General features: G+C 37.8%; 1 protein-coding gene across 1 annotated transcript; it reads right to left on the reverse strand.

Moving 5' to 3' along the window:
- Positions 1 to 21,457, reverse strand: Smp_136430 (hypothetical protein; the record flags this gene model as incomplete). The annotated part of the gene is made up of 4 exons (XM_018790203.1): positions 1 to 47; positions 14,853 to 15,490; positions 17,870 to 18,130; positions 21,384 to 21,457. The coding sequence occupies 4 exons, from the start codon at positions 21,455 to 21,457 to the stop codon at positions 1 to 3; spliced, it is 1,020 nt and encodes a 339-aa protein (XP_018655570.1).

The following is a 21,457-nucleotide window of genomic DNA, read 5'->3' on the forward strand; positions in this document are numbered from 1 at the left end:
CTACACTACTGCAACATGATCAGCGTAGCCTGTGAATGCGAACGCCCCTGTTGGGCAGTAATACCGTTATACTGTCGAATAGCCTTTCGCTTTAAAACTCTTGTTGACAGCAAAAATATTCGTTAAAATGTAAGAGGCAATAAGAAACAATAATTGTTTTAAATCTTAACTATTCAACATGATAAAACTCTTCGCCAGAGACCGAAGAGCGTGGGCTGCCGTTGAAACTTTACAACATTAGAAAACCTGGGACAAGGTAGTGCAACCACAAATGTATTAGTTGAGCAATATAATGACACCTCATAAAATGTAGATCTCGATTGAAGCGCCAACAAAATAAGTACGGATGTCAGTCCGTCAAAGTGTGCAGCAAACAATCTGGACATAATAGATAGTGACCACCTCTCTAGTAAGAAGGCCACTAAAAGAAAGACAAAAATGTAAACATCGTTTCGAAAAATTAGATGTTTCCCACGCTTAGAATCGAAAAGCGGAGAGGAACTCTTAGTCACTCGACATCATACTGGAATACACATACACCAGCCCCTACAAAAGAGATCAACCATTCGTTTAAATAATGATGATGATGAAAGACATATTTCCGGTCTCATGACACCTATCGGTAACAAGTACTGGTTTCGTAGAAAACACCACGTCCCCTTGCTTAGTGAATCCAAGAGAAAATCACTCAGAATCGGCACTATTTAAGAATGACTGTGAATATAATGAGTAAACCAAATCCGCCTACGAAATACCTTGACACTCCCAACATGGTAGTTACCACCCCGCCAGCGGTTGTGCCTGTATTTCGTTCAGCTATCCTCTGATGCATGAACGCAATCCCTTTAGGGAGGCATAGTGCGGAATGTTAGAACCTCTTCCCATATCAAGTAAATTGGATGAGGCCAAACCCCTGGATGTGGTAGGAAGTTTGGGAAAACGAAACTGCATTTATGAGTTTGATGAAGTGTACGAGCTAGTCCCGTCATCATCATAGGGGACAAGTCGATGTTCATCTACCCGTTCCGTTGACTTGGACGTGTTGGTACCTGAACTAGGCATCGAAAACATGTGTAATCAGGTAGGTACGGACTATACAGTAGACAACTTTTTAAGTAGCTATGGACTGTTCACTGTTATCTCAATTGATACATGGTTTTTAAGTAATAAAATGGCAGAACTTAAAACAAATCTCTTAATTACTAAACTGGAAATTAACCTAATGACGGAATCGTGGTGTCCGTCTACAAAACGAGATGTTGAAGTATTTATAGATGACTACACACCGTATCGTTTAAACTGAGATCGTAAGGAGTGTAGAGGATGTATGATTCAAATTTGTAACCCTGTGGAATTATGGTCTACTTCAGTGTTAGTACATTTACCTTTGCTAGTATATTACCAGACCTAATACCGAAATTGTAAATGTTTCATGATGTAACTAACTAATCTTACGTGGAAGTCTTATGATCATATCTACGCTGACTCAACCTTTCGTAACACCGGCAATATGGTGTTAAGCGCCTCTAAAGAACACATTTTGGTTGGAGATAGAATTACATCAGTTTCAGTTTCAGTTTGGAAAGGACAGGAGGCTTGATGGCCTGTGTTAGTCCTGGCAATGATGGTCTCTCAGGTAATCCAACTTTCTTTTGAAGGAGTCGACGGATGGAGCTTCAACCACGTGCTGAGGTAATGAATTCCACTCGTTGATTATCCGATGGGAAAGTCGGTACTCAGCTGACAAGTAATTCGTTCTGGGCTTGTGAACGTTTTTGGAGTGTCCTCGTAGATTTTCTGTTTTGGAAGACAAGAATGAGGGCATATCAGGTGCAAATTTGTCATTAAGCAATTTGAAAACTGTAATCAAGTCGCCTCTGATTCTTCTATATGACAGCAGGAATAGGTTTAGCTTGGTCAGTCTAGTACCATACGGGAGCTTCGCTATTCCGGGAATCAGCTTAGTTGCTGTTCTCTGAACCCTTTCCAAGAGTTCACTGTCTTTCTTTAGGCAGGGGCTAGCTGCTTGTATGCAGTACTCAAGTTTAGGACGTACGAACACTGTATACAAAGTCAGAAAGGTTTTAGCGTCGAGATGACTAAAAGCCCTACGTATGGACCATAAAGTTTTGAAACCTTTGGCGGCTATTGCACGGCAGTGTACAGTAGTCTTTAAGTCTTGACTAACGATGACTCCTAAGTCATTGTGTGCCTGGACAATAGGTAACTCAGTGTTATTCATCGTGTATGTATCTGTACCTTGACGACCGATATGCATCACAATACACTTGGAAGTGTTTATCGGCGATTGCCAGGTTTGGGACCATTCAGATAATCTCTCCAGGTCGTTTTGGAGTTCTAAGCTATCACCATTACTTTGTATCGCTCTCCATATCTTGACATCGTCAGCATAGAGCAAGACCGATGACGATAGTAGATGAGGTAGGTCATTAACGTACAGGAGGAATAACACTGGCCCCAAAACTGTACTGTGGGGGACTCCACTAAGCACAGTTTCCCAGCTAGACAACTTGGACTTCACCCGTACTCTTTTTGTTGACGCCCAACTAGGAAGTCTTCTATACACATTATTAGATTGCCTCCAATCCCGACATTCCTTAGCTTATATAACAGCCGGTTATGCGAACTTTGTCAAAAGCTTTGCTGAAATCGATGTAAGCTACGTCTACAGGTAACTTTTGGTCCTTAAGAGCACACCAGCTTTCACGAGCGACTAATAAGTTTGTGAGACAAGAGTAACCTGTTCTAAAACCATGCTGCTTTTCGGAGAGGATCCGGTTTTCATCGAGATACTTTAACAGCTCCTTCCGAATAATCTTTCCTAAGATTTTAACAACCACACTAGTTAGGCTAATTGGTCGGTAATTCTCAGGCTTATGTTTTGTACCTGTTTTGAAGACTGGACTTACTATGGTGTTCTTCCAGTCTTTTGGTAGACGACCCTGGGTTACGGATAGATTAAAACATACACTTAAAGGGTTCGCAACAAAGTTAGCTAATTCCTTTAGTAACCTAGGATGCAGTTCATCGGGTCCAGTGGATTTACCTACGTCAAGCTTAACTAGCAGACCAAAGACATCGAGTTCTTTAATGGTCACGCTGTCCAGTGTTTGTGTGGGGGGATTTTCATGGACTGGTGAGAAGGGTGTTTCTATGGTGTATACATTGCTTTAGTATTTAGAGAATACTTGAGCTTTGCCAAAGTTGTCCTCCACTAGTGATGAGGCAGTACTGTCTCCCCATAGTGAAGGAACATTTCTTCTTCTTTTTGCCCTTTGGTTTATATACGAGTACAAGCGTTTAGGGCGTTCTATGGGTTCCTTAACGATTTTCTCTTCGTACAGCTTTCTGGACTTACGGAGGGTGGAGGCACAGGTATTTCAAGCCTTTTGATACTGAGATTTCGCCTCATCAGTCCCCAGTAACCTAGATCTATCCCACATTTTCCTTCTTTTACGGAGAAGGATGCGAACCTCCCTACTGAACCACGGTGGGGAGCTTCTCGACCCCCTAGGTGTAGTCCAAGGGATGTGGGGGCGACAACTTTGAAGTATAAATTCCGGAATACGTCCCAAGCCGTTTCGATTGAGGACTCTGGGTCTATTTTCCAATCTACTGATGATGCTGATTTCATGATGTCTGGTATGTTTGCTTTCCAGAGGTTAGGTCTGGATTGAGCTGAGGCGTGCTCGTGATCGACAGTTATATGGAAGTCAAAAGTTAAAACTGCATGATCACTTTTGCCTAAGGGTGGCATGTAATCCAGGTTTTCAACGTCATCCTCATAATGAGTCAATATAAGATCTAGTAGGGATGATGCAGAACCCGGGTCGTACCTAGTTGCTTCCTTCACGTGTTGCACTAGGGCACATGTGATTACCGCATCAACTAGTTTCTTTCGAAGGAATTTTCTGAAGATTCAGTCAGCAGATTTCCCCAGTCCACCATGGGTGCATTAAAGTCCCCTAGTATTAGACATCGATCACTTCGTGATAAAGTGTTGAGACTGCTTAGCAGGATTTCATTTACCTCACAGCTTGGACTGCGATAGATCAAACCAAGTAGCAACTCTTGTCCCCTGCATTTCAGGCGGTAGCTAACTAATTCATACGTCCCACTCTCATGGGATACACTGTCGATAATGGTGTTTAATGTTAATAAATATAAGTTACACAGGAAAGACGACGCCTTCAAGACTTATCCATGCTTACCGATCAGTATATATATATAGCAGATGAACCAAAAGATCATGACGGAAGGTATGTTATATTTTACGGTACAAATCCAAATACCTTTGGCTACTTGCTCTGTTTCTGTTATTTTGGTTGTTGTCGGAAAAAGTTACGAACGACAAGATTCAAATTACAACGCACTATTGGCCTTACAACTCAGTGGTGTTCTCGCCTCAGCATAGCACAAATTTTAATGTTTCATAGGCTACAAGCTGAATGCTAACAAAAATTATCCTGGCCTACGAAGTCAAGCTGAAGTTTGCGATAGCTTTTGATAACGAATTCTTTGAATCCGAGAATCGTTACTAGAATAATCACACTCATTCAGGTCCACTGCACCATTTAAAAGTTTCAGGAGTTAGATTGGTACGAACTTAGTGATACAATGCTAATTACTCGTTAGAATGCATATCACTTTTCACAGGACAGCGGCAACGTGGGCGATGCCCAATAAGGGTTCAGAGTTGACACAAGACTGCTAATGCTAGTTGACGTGTCATTGGTTTAGAATAAGAATAAAGTCATTTAAGTCGGCATTCTGATTGGCGATTTTGTCAAGTGATAATTGACAGGGGCGAAGGATATAGCACCATTTTTTAATTAGTCAGATTCCTTAGGTTTTTGAATTGATGAAGTTTGGTTGTAATTCTTAAGTTGTCTCGCAGTTCCTTGGTTACGGAATTTTATAGCCAGCTAGGTTACCAAAGGCTGTACGATAGAAATCAAAGTTGTTTATAGTTAATCTACTCCATATATTTAAGGCGATTACAGTACCATGCTTTCCATCATATAAAAGACCGTACATACAATCTTATGCTATATGCTGTATTTGTTTTCATTGTGATTCTGCAGAAATGAGATATGTGCTGTCATCTAGTTTCTTCATAATGGTTTCATGTAGTTTGAAATATACTACCAAACGCTCCCTTACGATGAGCGTTTAAAACGTCTAAACCTTTTCCCCTTATCTTATCGTAGGACACGAGGTGACCTTATACTGGCATTTCGTATCTTCAATTATGATCTGGGTGTTAATATGTCTTATCTTTTTGCTCCCTCCAGCACTAATAATCTCCGAGGTCATAGCAAGAAGGTTCTGAAACCGCGATCTAATAAACTAAAGGTGGGGTCCCGTTTTTCTCATTGAGTGGTCAATGACTGGAACGCTTTACCAGAACAAGTAGTATCAGCACCATCAGTGAACATTTTCAAAAAGAAGCTGGACCTTCACTGGAAGGAAATCTGTCAGGATTAACACAGGTTCATCCACCTACTATCCTTATTATTGAGGACTGAAGACTGAAAAAAAACTTTTCGGAACTGAATTACAACCACATTTAGTAAAAGTAAATCCTACCCTAACTGGTCTGTTCTCCAAACCTTATGCTAAAGGGACAGATCAGTTTTTTGGACATTCAGCTATAGGCGGAATTTGAATTAGTTGTAAAACTCATCATTGTAGTATTGAGAAAACCTTTTTGGGTTTCTGCCTGAATCTAAATCTAAAATTTCCAAATCTATTGATTGATGAGGTAAATTTACCTAGATCAATTCAAGACTTACTCTATTATTATCAAAAGGGGTTTTTGTGGATATTATAGTAAATTCAATAGTTGAGATCATGACTCAATTGAAGCTAGAGCACCATGGAAAACCTGGAACCACTGGACGGCCGTTTCGTCATATTGTGGGACTCATCAGCAGTGCACATCCACGATCCCGTCTCACGAGATTCGAACCCAGGACCTATCAGTCTCGTGTGCGAGTGCTTAACCACTGGATCACTGAGCCGGCTTCCAACGGTGTTTATGTCTAACTCCAATCAATCCACGATATTGAGCGACACATTCATCATTGTCTTCAGTGATGACCTTAGCAAAGAAAACACGAAAACGTCCTGGACATTTGAGGTGATATGGTTTCTGAATTACAGTAATCTAAATTGTAGACTGAATACGAAAAGATTTCTGAAAATTATCCATTCAATCTAAATCTTGCTAATTATGTGTTTAGCGTGTATGAAAACAGTTACAGCATGTTAGAATACTACTCATAATGTATATATATTTATTTATTTAAACACATAAATATTGGTACAAGGAAGCATCAGATATATATGCGCCACACAAATCTCATTTGATTTGTATGAGGGCTGTGATACTGTCCAGGTGCCCAAACTGAAGCAGGTGGTTTACTTAGGGGGCCACACCTGGAGCCTTTGACCTAAAAATCTGATCCATAAGGCAGTGGAGCATCGTGAGGAGATGTAGTCCCATGGTAGCCGGTGACCAACAATTGATTCATACGCCGTTTGTTCCCTCAAGGTACTGGAGCCCATGTTCACCATTGGTTTGGAATCAGGGTTTTCCAACTCCCCTAGGTGGACACTCCACATCCATCAATTCGGTTAAAGCTTCGGACATTCCCTTTTCGTGCTCTCAATTTCGTAAACAACACCCCTGCCACGAGAAGGCAGTGAGTAGGACTTCCCTGACAGAGGCTATATACGCATGGCCATGTGAGAGCATTTGAAGAAGGAGAGCGGACTCTCCTCACTCTCGACCGTACCAGGGCATTTTGGGGCTCATGAAAGTTTACTAAAAAACGTTGATAACTCTTACTATCCTTTATTCTTGTTTTATAAAGCCAAATAAAATAATGATCATACAAAAAATAAATTTTCAAATATTACTATGCACACATTTATTAAAGAATAAGAATGAGGACAGGATAAGAAAAACGAATAACAACGAATGAAAACAATTTGGTTTCTGATAAAGAAACCCCCTTCCCCCCAAAACGAATAATAACGAAAACTGTTATCCAAATGCCTGTATACATAAGTGCTTTCCAGAGCAAAAAAAGAGAAGAATACAGAGACTTAAGTACAAATATAAAAGAACTAGGAAATAAGAATGAAATGCATTTAAAATGCTTACAATGGATAAAACAATATTCTTTCTTTTTTTATAGAAAAAAAAGGGTTCATAATCATTTTGTGCCTAGCTACTATTTTTTTCAGGAAAGAATTCTCGCGAACACACACACGCACATAGAAACACACATGAACATAAATGATTCTGTTTTTTTCTGTTAGCTAGTAACATGGATAAATAAGAAAAAATACTGTTCTACTTTGTCACCCCCCCTTTTGAATGGGTCATCTTTTATTAGTGGGGGGTTTATTTTTTTCTCTCATTCTATGTAAGAAATGCCATAAGGTTACAAAACAAAACAAAAAACAAAAAAAAATTTGTAAAACTTGGACAAAAATATTTTTGAGCAACATGGATTAAAAATGATTTTGATATAGTAAAAAAAAGCAAACACTCTTCAAATATGTCAACATCAATCAAGATAATGAAACTAATTAAAAGCAATGTGGTCAGTGAAACCAAGGTGCAAGAAAAGAAAGAGAAACGCAAAACAGTGTTAGAATGGCTTATTATTAAATTAAATGCAAACAATTATTTTTTTTATCCATTAATATCTCTGGTATAATAAGATGAACAGTTGTGAACAAATTGAAAGAAAAGAAAGGAAAAGAAAAGGAAAGCATTATCACTATTCGGAATAGGAAATGACATATAGGCATATAGAGTCTAATCATTATTTCTCATTATTATTTATACTACTCAGATATTATTGAGTAGTCTCAAAGATAATGTAGAAAGAAAATTTCATAAGAACCAATAGATGATACTAGGAATTTCTATAGAAATAGATTTTTAGAGAATTTATCAAAATAACAGAGAAAAACAACAGGAAAATATTATTAAAAGCATTAAAAATTAAGAAAGACTGTCAATTTTAACAAAAAGAACAAATCCTCTCCCCCCCCATACACACACCGACCCACTTACCCATCAATAAATCAAATCAATTTCTAATTTGAATTGACATTACATAGTTTCCTTTATATTGGATTGGATTGGATTGTATACAATATTTATAAGAACAAGCAAATGCATTCAATGGTAATAAGTGTGTTCTCAGTATAAAAAAAACAATGATGAAACTTACGCTTCATACTACCTATGGTATCTCAAATAAATAAGCATAGTAATTGTTCATAATAGCAAGAAGAAAAGGAAAGTAAAAGAGAAAAGCTAATAAAGAGAAGAAAAGATTAAAAAAAGGAATTGATAGAGAGTAAATATATAAACGCATATGGTTAATGTGTATGCAGCACACACATACACATGCACACACACACAAACAAACAAACAGTATTACAAAATATAAAATGAATATAATGGAATATTCTGGTGAACAATAATGGTTTTTGTACCCCCATGTTGGCTCTTTTTTTACTGACTACGTCTGTCTCGCTCGTTTGCTTTGTCATAAATGTCTTGATAATTCTCGGTTGAGAAGACTGAGAATTCGATAAATGCGTAGACTTTTCGTCTGAAAAGGAAGGATACAATCCTATATATGACTGAAATAATTATTGACAAAAATGTAATATAATCACTTGTGAAAGATATTGGCCGGTATAACTATACTATTGGTCGAATCAAAGTAAATAACGTTAAGGTAGGATTGTAAGCAAAAATGGATAGTGACTAGCAGTGGAATCCAGTTTGACGCGCGTTTCGTCCTTTTTGGGACTCGTCAGCTGGATGTACCTGCATCTGAGTTGATGTTCACTGTGGGACTCGAACCCAGCATTGTTCACTTAAAACGCCATCACGTTATCCACTCAGCTACTGAGTCCTAATAGCCACTTGCTTGTGCAATGGGGTGAATATTGAATTCACTTTATATTTTTTGTTTGAATCTTCCCATTGATGTTTAGGACTGAAACTGGTCAGTCTCTAGGTGGGATTTCCTTTATGAATGACTTTGTAAAGGATAATTTTATGTGGCATTTAAGTTGTTTCAAAAGAAAAATTGATTAAAAAATGGTTAATATATTATTCATCATACAGTAGTAACAACAAAATAATGTGTAGATGGTTTTGATGGAGTTTTGTTCTCTGAGCTGGATGGTTTGATCGTGGAGCTTTCGTCGTTATTTTGAACGACGTCATCAGCATAAACATCAGGTGGAAGCGAAGTGTTCGAATTTCTCTACATATTGCCCACAGCTTGTTTTGTAGACCTCGATGTTTATTGGTTCTTGTTGACCCTTAATGTTGGAGTGATTCAGAAAACTTCTCTCAGAAGACAAGAAGGGCTCAAAAAACACTAGGAAGCATTTCACCAAATCAGTGTTCACTAGAAGTTTTGCTGGAAACATCACGAAAGTGAAAAGTCGCATGTAGAGTTTTTGATTGGCTGATTACTATAAGACTACTATGTTTAGTAGCATTCCAGAATTTTCGTAAAAAATGCAAGGACTTCTAAAATACTATAAAAACCCTATATTTTCTGTACATGAATGAACCTTTGGAGTAAAGTACTTCTCTCGTGTTCAAGTTGCTGAGTAGTTCTAGCTTGGGAGTTACGAGAATAGCTTAGGAACCGAGTGTAGCATTCAATTAGTAAGACTTATCACTTAAACCTGAAAGCTTTGAGCCATATGTGGAGAGATTCGAACACTTCATTTCTACCTGAAGTTTGTATTGATGATGCCGTTCAGAATAATGATGAAAACTCCACAACCAAACCATTCGTCTCACAGAATAAAACCTCATCAAAATCATCCATCTGAGCTACAAATCTTCTCCACCACCTTAAAAATGTGTAGATGAAATTATGCAAAATGCTCATTCCTATTCATTCATGTCATCAGCTAAAACATAGTTTTTATTAGTGGTCGTTTATTATTATTATGCATGGAGGACAGCTGACAGAAAAGAGTGGAGTCAGACAAGGTTGTCTACTCTCCCCCTTCCTCTTTCTTCTGGTGATTGACTGCATTATGAAGACTTCGACATCTGGGGGAAATCACGGTATACAATGGACATCTCAGAATAAATTAGACGATTTGGACTTCGCAGATGACCTAGCCCTTCTATCTCATACACACGAACAAATACAGACGAAGACAGCAAATGTAGCAGCAGCCTCTGCATCGATAGACCTCAACATACGCAAAGGAAAAAACAAGATTCTCAAATGCAACGCCGAGAACACCAACCCAATCACACTTGATGGCGAAATTCTGGAAGATGTGGAAACATTCAAGTACCTAGGAAGCGTCGTTGATAAACAAGGAGGATCGGATGCAGATGTGAAGGCGAGGATTGGCAAAGCAAGGACAGCATTTCTGCAATGGAAGAACATATGGAACTCAAACAACTGTCAACTAACTTCAAAGTGAGAATCCTCAATACGAACGTCAAGACAGTTAGTACCACTGTACGGAGCTGAAACGTGGAGAACTACTACATTCATCGTCAAGAGGGTACAAGTGTTTGTAAATAGTTTTCTTCGCAAAATACTCAACATTCACTGGCAGGATACCATCAGCAAGAGTCTAATATGGGAGAAGACAAACCAGCTTTCAGTTGAAGAGTAAATTAGGAAAAGGTGTTGGAAGTGAATAGGACATACACTAAGAAAATTACCAAACTGCATCACGAGACAAGCGCTAACTTGGAATGGTGAAGGAAAGCGGAAAAGAGGAAGGCCAAAGAACACATTACGCCGGAAAATAGAAGCAGATCTGAAAAGGATGAATAACAACTAGAAATAACTGGAAAGTATTGCCCAGGACAGAGTTGGATGGAGAATGCTGGTGAGCGGCCTATGCTCCTCCTCGACGAGGGGTAACAGGCGTACGTAAGTAAGTAAGTATTATTTTTACCTATTCCAGAAAAAGTACTGGTCAGTTCATGTTATGATTACTGTTATTGCTGAGTCTATAAAGGTCGATAATTTCATTGACATTCCTCTCAGATGATTGTTTCATAACACTTCAGGATTTTGTATACACAAAGATATTGTGAAAACTGTAAGGGATCATTTATGAAATTATTTCGGATTTGATGAAGAATTCAGGAGTTTATGATTCTTCACACGAATGTAAATGATTCCCTGTATCAAAAACCGACTGTAAAGCTTGAAAAATCTATAAGTTACCCAAATAACCATAGACATATCAGTTTCATCAAGGTTTTCAGTGGTAGACTACTTACTTACTTACTGACTTACGTCTGTTACCTCTAATGGAACATAGGCCGCCGACCAGCATTCTACAACCTACTCTGTCCTAGGCCTTCATTTCCAGTTATACTCAGTTGTTGTTGTCAGTGATAGACTACAGCAACAAACATTACTACTACCATAATGTCACACTGACTTCCTATAATGCTAATTTCTTTTTTTACTATGTTGATGTAATGTATGGCTACGATGAATCATTTATGCACATTTATGACATGTTCTTCATTATTTATGATTGACTAACTGACAAGTGTTTATTAACAGTTGTCTACGCAAGATACTTCGGATCCGTTGGCCAGACACTATCAGCAACAAGTTACTGTGGGAGACAATAAACCAGATTCCAGCGGAGGAAGAAATCAGGAAGAGGAGCTGAAAGTGGATTGGGCACACATTGAGGAAATCACCCAACTGCATCACAAGACGAGCCCTAACATGGAATACCGAAGGTCGAAGGAGAAGAGGAAGACCAAAGGACACATTACGCCGACAAATGGAGACAGACATGAGAAGAATGAACAAAAACTGGATAGGACTAGAAAGGAAGGCCCAGGACAGAGTGGGTTGAAGAATGCTGGTCGGCGGCCTATACTCCATTGGGGGTAACAGGCGTAAGTAAGTAAGTAACTGGCTGTAAAAGCGAGCATCATAAGTATACTAAAGATTAGAATAGGTTACCCAGAAAATGATAAATTTTACACATAAACTAATTTAATTTTGTCGAAGGAGTTTTGGGGAGATAATGATAATCTATGGTGGTATTTATCAAGCGCTAATCTCAGTGTGGGTACGACTGATAATCAAGGATTATTGGAGAGCAGTTTCATTCAAGTATGAAACTTCTCCACAATTTATACTTATGAACTTGCAAACGATCGAACTTCGGACCTTTGATAAGTCCATAAACAATCCAACCATTTAGTCGGTAACCATTTGAACAATTTCAATTGCAGTCAGTTTACGAAATAGCAAAACAAATCATCTATTATCATCAATGACAACTGTTTCACTCCGGACATGTCTGATTTGAGTCGTTTATGGATGCACTTTACTGGGATGTACCATACTAAGACGAAACATATGTCTAGTACTTCGTAGTTTATAGTAGCAATAGAACAAAGGTCTATCCATAACGAATACGACTTGACATAATAATTTCGTTTAGTAGTCTATCGTTTGAGGGCTCTAGCTCGATACTGGTAGGTCCTGGGTTCGAATCTCGCGAGTGCGGAATCGTAGATGCGCACTGCCACTGAGTCCCATAATAGGACGAAACGGCCGTCCAGTGCTTCCAGGTTTTCGATGGTGGTCTAGCTTTAATTGATTCATGATTTCAACTATGAAAAATACAGAAATCTCCAAAAAAAAACCCTTCTGATTCGTTCCATTTGTTAATTACCTAAAAACAACTATCATAAACAAATGGTATTCAATATAGTGACATTGAAAACTTACTTTAATCACATATTCCTGTCCATCACATGACCCATTATCGATTTCTGTTATAAATAACCAATAATTCATATATATATATTATCATTAAATAAACATGTTGGACATAATTAACTACATATACATACTTTACAAATCATTTATACTTGGAATAATGTGTGTATACTAGGTCCTGGGTTCGAATCTCGCGAGTGCGGGATCGTGAATGCGCACTGCTAAGGAGTCCCATAATAGGGCGAAACAGCCGTCCAGTGCTTCCAGGTTTCCCATGGTAGTCTAGCTTCAATTGATTCATGATTTCAACTATGAAAATACTAAATTCTCCACAAAACCCCCTTTGATCTACTATGAATTAGCTTGTTCGGTTAACTAACATTTTGATAAGGTTCCTCGGAGAGACTATAATTTATGGACGAGTCAATCAGAGGCGTCGAAGGGATTTCAAGGTCACAGCGCCAATTTCACTACCTGATGCTCACGTACAATCGGTCCACAGAGGATTTTAGAGAAAACGTGACAATTAAGCGTCTACAATAAATGGGACTACTAGGAAGCTCCTTTATTTGTAATTGCAGTAATCAATTGACCTGTAGACCTTGCGTAGACTACCCTGATGATGTTATCTTTCGATGTAATATATGTTAGAGGAAGAAGTCTGCTAGAATAGGAACTTTTTTCTCTCGATCCAGATTGTGACTAAGGCAAATTATAATAATTGCTGTGAACTGTATAATAAAAGCACCAGTAAGATTGGCTGCAATATTCGCAGATGTTATTGAAGCTCCGGCTGTTCAGAGATATGAGTGTTATAGGGATATATGCGTAATAAAAATGACTAACTTACAAAACTGGAGTACATACAAACAATATTGAACCTATGTGGTGGAGGCTGAGAGGGTTTTCGTGACCTTATCATGGCTCCAGACACCGAGAATTCTGGAGCCATATGGATGAGTTCCTCTTCCTTATGTATTACGATTTTGAAACCTTTGAAGCTCTTTCTAACCTTGTCAAGTTTTTGGACCATGTAAAAGAAGTATTTCCACTTTAATTCTTTGGTTTTGTATGATATATTTTTACACTATACTAACTGTTTCCTGATTGGCTAATATTTCTCAAAGTCACTTAAGACTCGTTCAAAGGTAGTCCATAAATTATAGTCTCGCCGGTTCCTCACTAGTTTCCATCAAAGATGTTGCTTTAAACGTGTAGTAATTATGAATATTAATATGACAAACTGATTGAAAGTGGATTCAAAACACATAATGTAATGTTATTCTTAATGTAAATCGAATTCTAATGATCAAGTTGCAACGTAATCACTAATCTAGGTGACTCGACAACGCATGCATAATGTTGAGGTATAAAGTAGAGGTTAGAGAGAATCAATAGGAAATCATGAACCTAGGTTTCATTCTATTTGTCACTCGTTAGCCAGGTTGGGAAGTGAACTGATGCTTCCTGATGGATTCGATTATATGTCAACCAGCTTAACAGTCAGAGATGTTACCGCTGAGCTATACGAGCCGAGAATCAAATTCGCCAGAGAGCGTTAGTTCTCTCAACATTACAGGTACACATTGCAGATGAGTGCTAAGTTAAGCAGAATACTATCAATCGAATGTCATATTTATTATGAGTAACAGAATATTAACTGATACCATAGATCAATTTCATGGTGACCACCAACAAACATTTAAACTTCCGTATTTTCTGATTCACTGAATGGTCTGAATCATAGATATGTAACAAATTCAACCGTGCACTGGTTAGTATGAGTTTGAAACTTAAATAAAACATTATTTGCCTTAAAATACCAGACACACCTTCGTGATAAGTACCAAGAGGTGTGGAACCTAGGTCCGCAGGTTTGTTCGATCGCGTCAACCATGACAATCGTTTATGATAATAGGCCATAAACTCATCAGTACTGACGTCCTATGAGGTGCTTTCAAACCTTACTCCTGTATTGGTTTCAAATAGTTTTTCTTAATTCTCAGATAATTTACTCTTACGTTTAGCACTGCTTACCTTTCACCTGTCGCTTCATTGCATATTTTGAATTCATGGTCTTAGAGCTCATTTGTTGAGTCGACTGTTTGAATAGGTTTCGTGGATTACGTTCAGTGGTATATGAATTGGTCAAATTACTAATCAAACGTTTATGTTTCAGTTTCTTCAACCGACCCCAGTTAGACAAGTCGATTAATTCATCATTCGACGTCGATTGTGATAAAATATCGGACTTTTGATTATCCCCATCACTGATACTACTATTATTATTGTTAATAGTACCAATAGAATCTGTAGTAACAGAGGCAGTTGTATGATGCGATGGAGTGGATGCCTCATTTCGAGCTAGGTAAAGTTGTAATTCGTTGAAATGATCTTCTTCAGATGTGATCGATAGTAGAGGAGAATAAAGACTACCAAAACCAGACGAATTGGGGCTGATATCAGAAATGCTGAGTTTTGATGTGGATTGTGAAACTGATTGACTTGTCTGATGATCCCATTCAAATAAACTGTCAGTATTGACATTAGTTTTATGCAAATTCTTTTCTGCAAATTCCAATTCTGCAATACGTTGACGTTGTTGATAACGATGTGCATCACGTATAGGACTGGCACAACTGACAACTTCAAATTCAATGCTGCTTAGTTCATTACTGGAAAAAAAATAGGATAGGAAATGACTTGCAAACTATCTCATCGGTGCCCAATTTAACATCAAAACGGTTGTTAGCTAGAAACATTTGTACAAAGAATCTTTATAAACGAACGAATACCCTTAAATATAAACAAGTTATGGGGAACCTAGTGTTTATATTGACGAACAACTGAATAATAACCAATGTAATATTTGTCTAATCCTTTAGTGATAATTTAATCCTGTTGATCAAGTAGCAGTCAGACAGCTAGTCTAACTGATTCAACATCAAATGAATTATGTTAATTTGTTAAGTCGATGGAGGTATTCAACAGAAAACCGTGCTTGATCTGAGTTTTGAACTATCTGACACTCATCACCAAGGTTTACTTGCTATATTGAAGGGATTGATGTACAGTGTCATATTCTAACCCGTGTCGCTCAACTTCCCAGTCCAAGATGTTACTGCTGGGTTATCTCAGCTCCATAAAGTTAGCTAGAAAAAGAAAAATTCTACAAATGTATTGATCCAATAGCGTAATTTTTGTAAGACAATTAGGAACCAACTTGCACTGATGAAACATAAAACAAAAACAAGAAGGTCGCTTATACTCAAAACTTGATATCTCACTGAACCATGGAATATGAGAAAACAAATCTTAATCTGTGGCTCCTTCTCATCAACCCTTTAGTTAATTGATAAATGAATATCCTTTTAATTGAAAGTATATGTTTTTTGACGGAACTATTTATATCAATCTACAGAGAAACCTTCTGGATAAATGGGATCATATGGTGATTACGTTTCAACAATATAAAGATTACAATCAGAATAAGGATTAAGCGTTCGCGAGAGTGAACGAAGGTCTTGAGTTCGAGTCCTGTGTACGAGATCAAGGATGCACACTGTGAGAAGTCCCATACTAGGACAAAACATCCATCCAGTACCTCCATATTTTTAAAGTTGGTCTAGCTTAGATCGACACATAATTTCAACTAATGAAATGTTAAGATTGACAGTTTGTTCATGTGTGTTGGAAAACAAATAAGCTTCCTAAAACGATTATATTCTAATAGGAAGCAGCAGATACATATGCGTCTCACAAATCTCGTTTGATTTGTGTGAGAGCTGTGATACTGCCTAGGTGCCCAAACTGAAACAGGTGGTTTTCTTAGGATGCCACACCTGGAGCCTTCGACCTAAAGGTCTAGCCCACAAGGTAGTGGAGCATCGTGAGGAGATTCAGCCCATGGTAGTCGGTGACCAACAATTGGTTCATACGCCATTTAATCCTTCAGGATACTGGAGCCCATGTACACCATTGATTTGGAATCAAGGTTTTCCAACTCCCCTAAGTAAACTTTCCGTGTCCAGCAACCCGGTTAAAGCACCGGATATTCACTTTTCGTCCTCTCAATTTCGTAAACAACAGTAATGCTACGAGAAGGCAGTGAGTAGGACTTCCCTGACAAAGGCTATATACGCGTGTCCATATGAGAGCATTTGGAGAGGGAGAGCGGACTCTCCCCACTCTCGGCTTTTATAACTAGTTGATGGGGAATACTTTCAATTTATACAAACTGTCATCTCATTGATTGTAAAGAGATTTTAAACTGATAAGCATATTTGAACATCGCTGTTGTCTTATTCTTATGGTATGAACACTCAAAAAATGAAATCAGTTCTTCATAAGCTCGAGACGTTCGGTAATAGTAAGACTTTTAAACTTGGCAATTGCTAATCTCATCTTTAAGGGCTATAAAAAAGGGAAAAGAATCATTTTAAATTCATAAATACATTTACTTGATAACTGATAACAAGAAAGTTTTCATTAAAATAGAATTACATAATAATTTTTATAGTTGAATTCATGAGTCAATTGAAGCTAGACCACCATGGAAAACCTAGAAGCACTGAACAACCGTCTCGTCATGTTGTGGAACTCATCAGCAGTGTTCATCCACGATCCTGCCTCACGAGATTCCAACCCCAAGACCTATCACCCTCATGTGCGGGCAGCATTGACTAATGGAGTTCAACCGGGTTTGTTGTGAGATATCAACTCACTGAAGACAATGGTGAAAGGTTGTTCAATTTCGTTGATCGGTTGAAGTTAACATCATCGGATACCGGATCAATGGTCTGGTGGTTAAGCGTTCTGGCACGAGACTGATAGGTCCTGTGTTCGAATCTCATGAGGCAGGATCGTAGATGCGCAACGCTGATGAGTTCCACAATAGGACGAAACGACCGTCCAGTGCTTCTAGGTTTTCCATGGTGATGTAGCTTCAACTGATTCATGATTCCAACCATAACAAATACTGAGAACTCCACAAAACCCCTTCTGAGAATTACATATATATCTATATGGATAACAAAGATCCATGAGTAACTTACTCATTTTCATCAATTAATGTAACTGTTATATGTACATCTTTTTTCCATGTACTTGGACATTTAGAATTAAGAAAAGGGAATACTAAATGATAAATATCACAAAAATGATGAAAATCTATTTCCATAACTAAATAACCATCATTCATTAATTTATATGTTATATTATTATTAGTAGTAGTAGTATCATTTTGTATAGCTTGGATAAAACATAATTGTTCTTGTTTTGTTAATAGATTTGGTATTTGCATTGGATCATTATACCTGAAAAGGAAGATAAAAAAAAGGATAGGATAAGATGATTAGGAGAAAAAATATACAAACAAACAAACAAACAAGAAAATTATAATTGAAATCATGAGTCAATTGAAGCTAGAGCAACATAGAAAACCTAGAAGTACTGGACGGCCGTTTCGTCATATTGTGGGATTCCTCAGCACTGTGCATTCGCGATCCCGCCTCGCGAGATTCTAGCCCAAGACCTATCAGTCTCACGTGCTAGCAGCGGTGATCATTGAAGTTTAACCGGGTTTTGTTGTGAGATAGAAATTCACTGAAGACAATGGTGGACGGTTGCTCAATTTCGTTGTTCGGTCGAAGTTAACATCATCGGATGCCTGCTCAGTGGTCCAGTTATCAAGCGCTCGCGCATGAGACTGGTAGGTCCTGTGTTTGAATCTCGTGAGGCAGGATCGTGAAATGGCACTGCTGAGGAGTCTCACAATAGGACGAAACGGTCATCCAGTGTTTCTAAGTTTTCCATGGTAATCTAGCTTCAGTTGACTCATGATGTCAACTATTAAAATACTGAAATCTTCACAAAATTCCGTCTGACAAAAAATTATAAGATTAAAAATTGTTTAAAAGTAATACTTGAACTGTTTTCGGTTGGAAAATGTCTCTATAACAAATTAGTAAGCATTAATAATACACTTTTTAACTGAAGAACTGATTGTATGATATAGCTTGAAAAAGTTACACATATCATAAACTGAGAGAATGAAGGATATTTATGGATAACAGCACAGTTTTGGAAGATTGCGATTATTCACCCCCCCCACAACTGCATCACAAGGCAAGCCTTCACATGGAATCCTGAAGGTCAAAAGAGAAGAGGAAGACCAAAGAATATATTACCCCGAGCAATGGAAACAGACATGAGAAGAGTGAACAACAGTTAGATAGAAATAGAAAAGAAGGCCCAAGACATAGTGGGTTGTAGAATGCTGATGAGCTGCCTATGCTCCATTGGGAGTAACAGGCGTAAGTAAGTAAGTAAGTAAGTAAGTGATTATTCCCAGTAAAGAGAGTTAAGAATCATCATTTTATGTAATCTGATGGAAGCTTATTAACTCAGTCAAACATATCTGTAAGGTCTCATTGTTTTGTGAATAAATGCAATTGATCAGTCTCTGACAGTGAAGATAGATTTCATTATATATTGATATCAGGTCGAAAACCGTTGAGTTAGTGTAGTGAACGAGAACACAGGTGGAGACAACGAAATGTATTTTAATACGACATTACAGAATATTTTGGTAAAATTTAAGAACCATAAAGTAAATACCAGCTTCCAGCTGAAGAGAAAATTCGGAAAAGACGTTGGAATTGGATAGGACATACATTACGGAAATCACCAAACTGCATCACAAGACAATCTCTAACTTGGAATGGTGAAGGGAAGCTGAAAATCGGAAGGTCAAAGAACACATTACGCCGGGAAGTAGAAGCAGATATGAAAAGGATGTGTTAACTGGAAATAACTGGAAAGGATTGGTGAGGACAGGGTTGGATGGAGAATGGTGATGTGCAGCCTATGCTTTTCCACGAGGGGTAAGTAAGTAAGTAAGCACTTAAGTTACTACTTTCATTATTGGATAGCATCATGTTGTTGGATATGAGTGGATTAAAAAGCCGAAATCTGTAGCTAATTGAATTTTTTTAATATCTTTAAATGAAATATAGAGTACTCTCCAAACCCTTCTCAATTGTAGCATTCTAGAGACTTATGAAGTCAGAACGATGTGTAGATGATCAAATTTAAATACCACAGTTCAGTTCACTGCTTTCAATTCAAGGTTTTAGAAAACTAATGATTTCGTGCTAAGTGATTGATGATTAGTTATGAATTGCCTTTCACTTGGGTTCAGTAATACTTTGCTCATGTTAATAAGACATACCCACGATAGCTAAGATAATGATATTCTCTAAAAAGTTCGAACCGACATCATACATTGTTATTATTTGAGGCATTATCACTGAACTGTTGTGGCTACTAATTATCTTCACTGCTGACAAAACTCAATCCATCAAATTTCATTATGACCACGAATCAAAGTATCTCAACTTCTCACATATTATTTTTGTACTTGATAGTTTAACATGATCAATAAAAAGTCCTATCCAATAGATTACATTATTAGTTTTCTTTCAAACTGTTCCTTAGACTTCAATTCATAATATAATTCACTTGGTGTTGTTTGCTTGAACCTCCCCATTGTTGTTTAGGACTGAAATTGATCAGTCTCTTGTTGGCATATGTGCATACTATGCGTATTGCCTATATATTGTCCTAATTCACAAGCATTCTTAGTAAAGATGGATAGTGGCTAGCAGTGGAATCCAGTTTGACGCACGTTTCATCCTATTTGGGACTCGTCATCTGAGTGGACAATACAATGGCATTTGAAGAGAGTGGCACTATTTTCGAATCTCGGAGTGAACATCAACTCTGGGATGTCGGTATATCCAACTGACGAGCCCCAAATAGGACGAAACGCATATCCTGATTTCCACTTCTAGCCACTATCTATCTTTGCTTATAAATTTATAATATAGTTTTAATTAGTAATTAGTAATATATTCAGATCATTAAAATGTAGCGCTAAAATCCATAAAATCATTTAAAAACTAATTTTGAATATCATAATTGACTGATCACTGGGTGATGATCAATGTCATGTGTGTCAAGTCCTTCTTAGTGCAGATCGAATGCTATCGATCAAGTTGCAATGTAGCCACTAGTCTACGTGGCCCGACACTGCGTGCACTATGTTGAGATAGGATAATGGTTGGAAGTCGTCAACAAGAAACCCTGGACCCGGGTTTTCTGCTACTTGGCACTCGTCAGCAAGGTGTACCTGTAATCTTGAGGGATTTGGTGCTCTCTGACGGATTCGATCCCATGTCACCCAGCTTCACAGTCAGAGACGTTACCACTGAGCAATCCAATCTGGGACCGACCTCCTGTAGGACTGAGATATAATCACAATTGATTACCCACTGAGTAGTGATCAATGTCATGTGTCTGAAGTCCTTCTTTGTACAGATCGAATATTATCGATCAAGTTGCACCTGTGACCACTAGTCTAGGTGGCTCGACACTGTTGATCACCTTCAACCACCATCTTAATATTTTTGAATATTTCAATAGTGAAATTAATTTAGTATATTTAAGATCAAGAAAAACAATCAATCAATAAATACATAGAAATAGATATATATATAATTTACCTACCCAATAGCTGGTGTACATATTCCACCAAATATTGTAAATGGTTTAAATCGTAATTTAAATTTATGATTTTTCAT

Source organism: Schistosoma mansoni, chromosome W (assembly GCF_000237925.1).
Source record: "Schistosoma mansoni strain Puerto Rico chromosome W, complete genome".
In the NCBI taxonomy this organism is placed as follows: domain Eukaryota; kingdom Metazoa; phylum Platyhelminthes; class Trematoda; order Strigeidida; family Schistosomatidae; genus Schistosoma; species Schistosoma mansoni.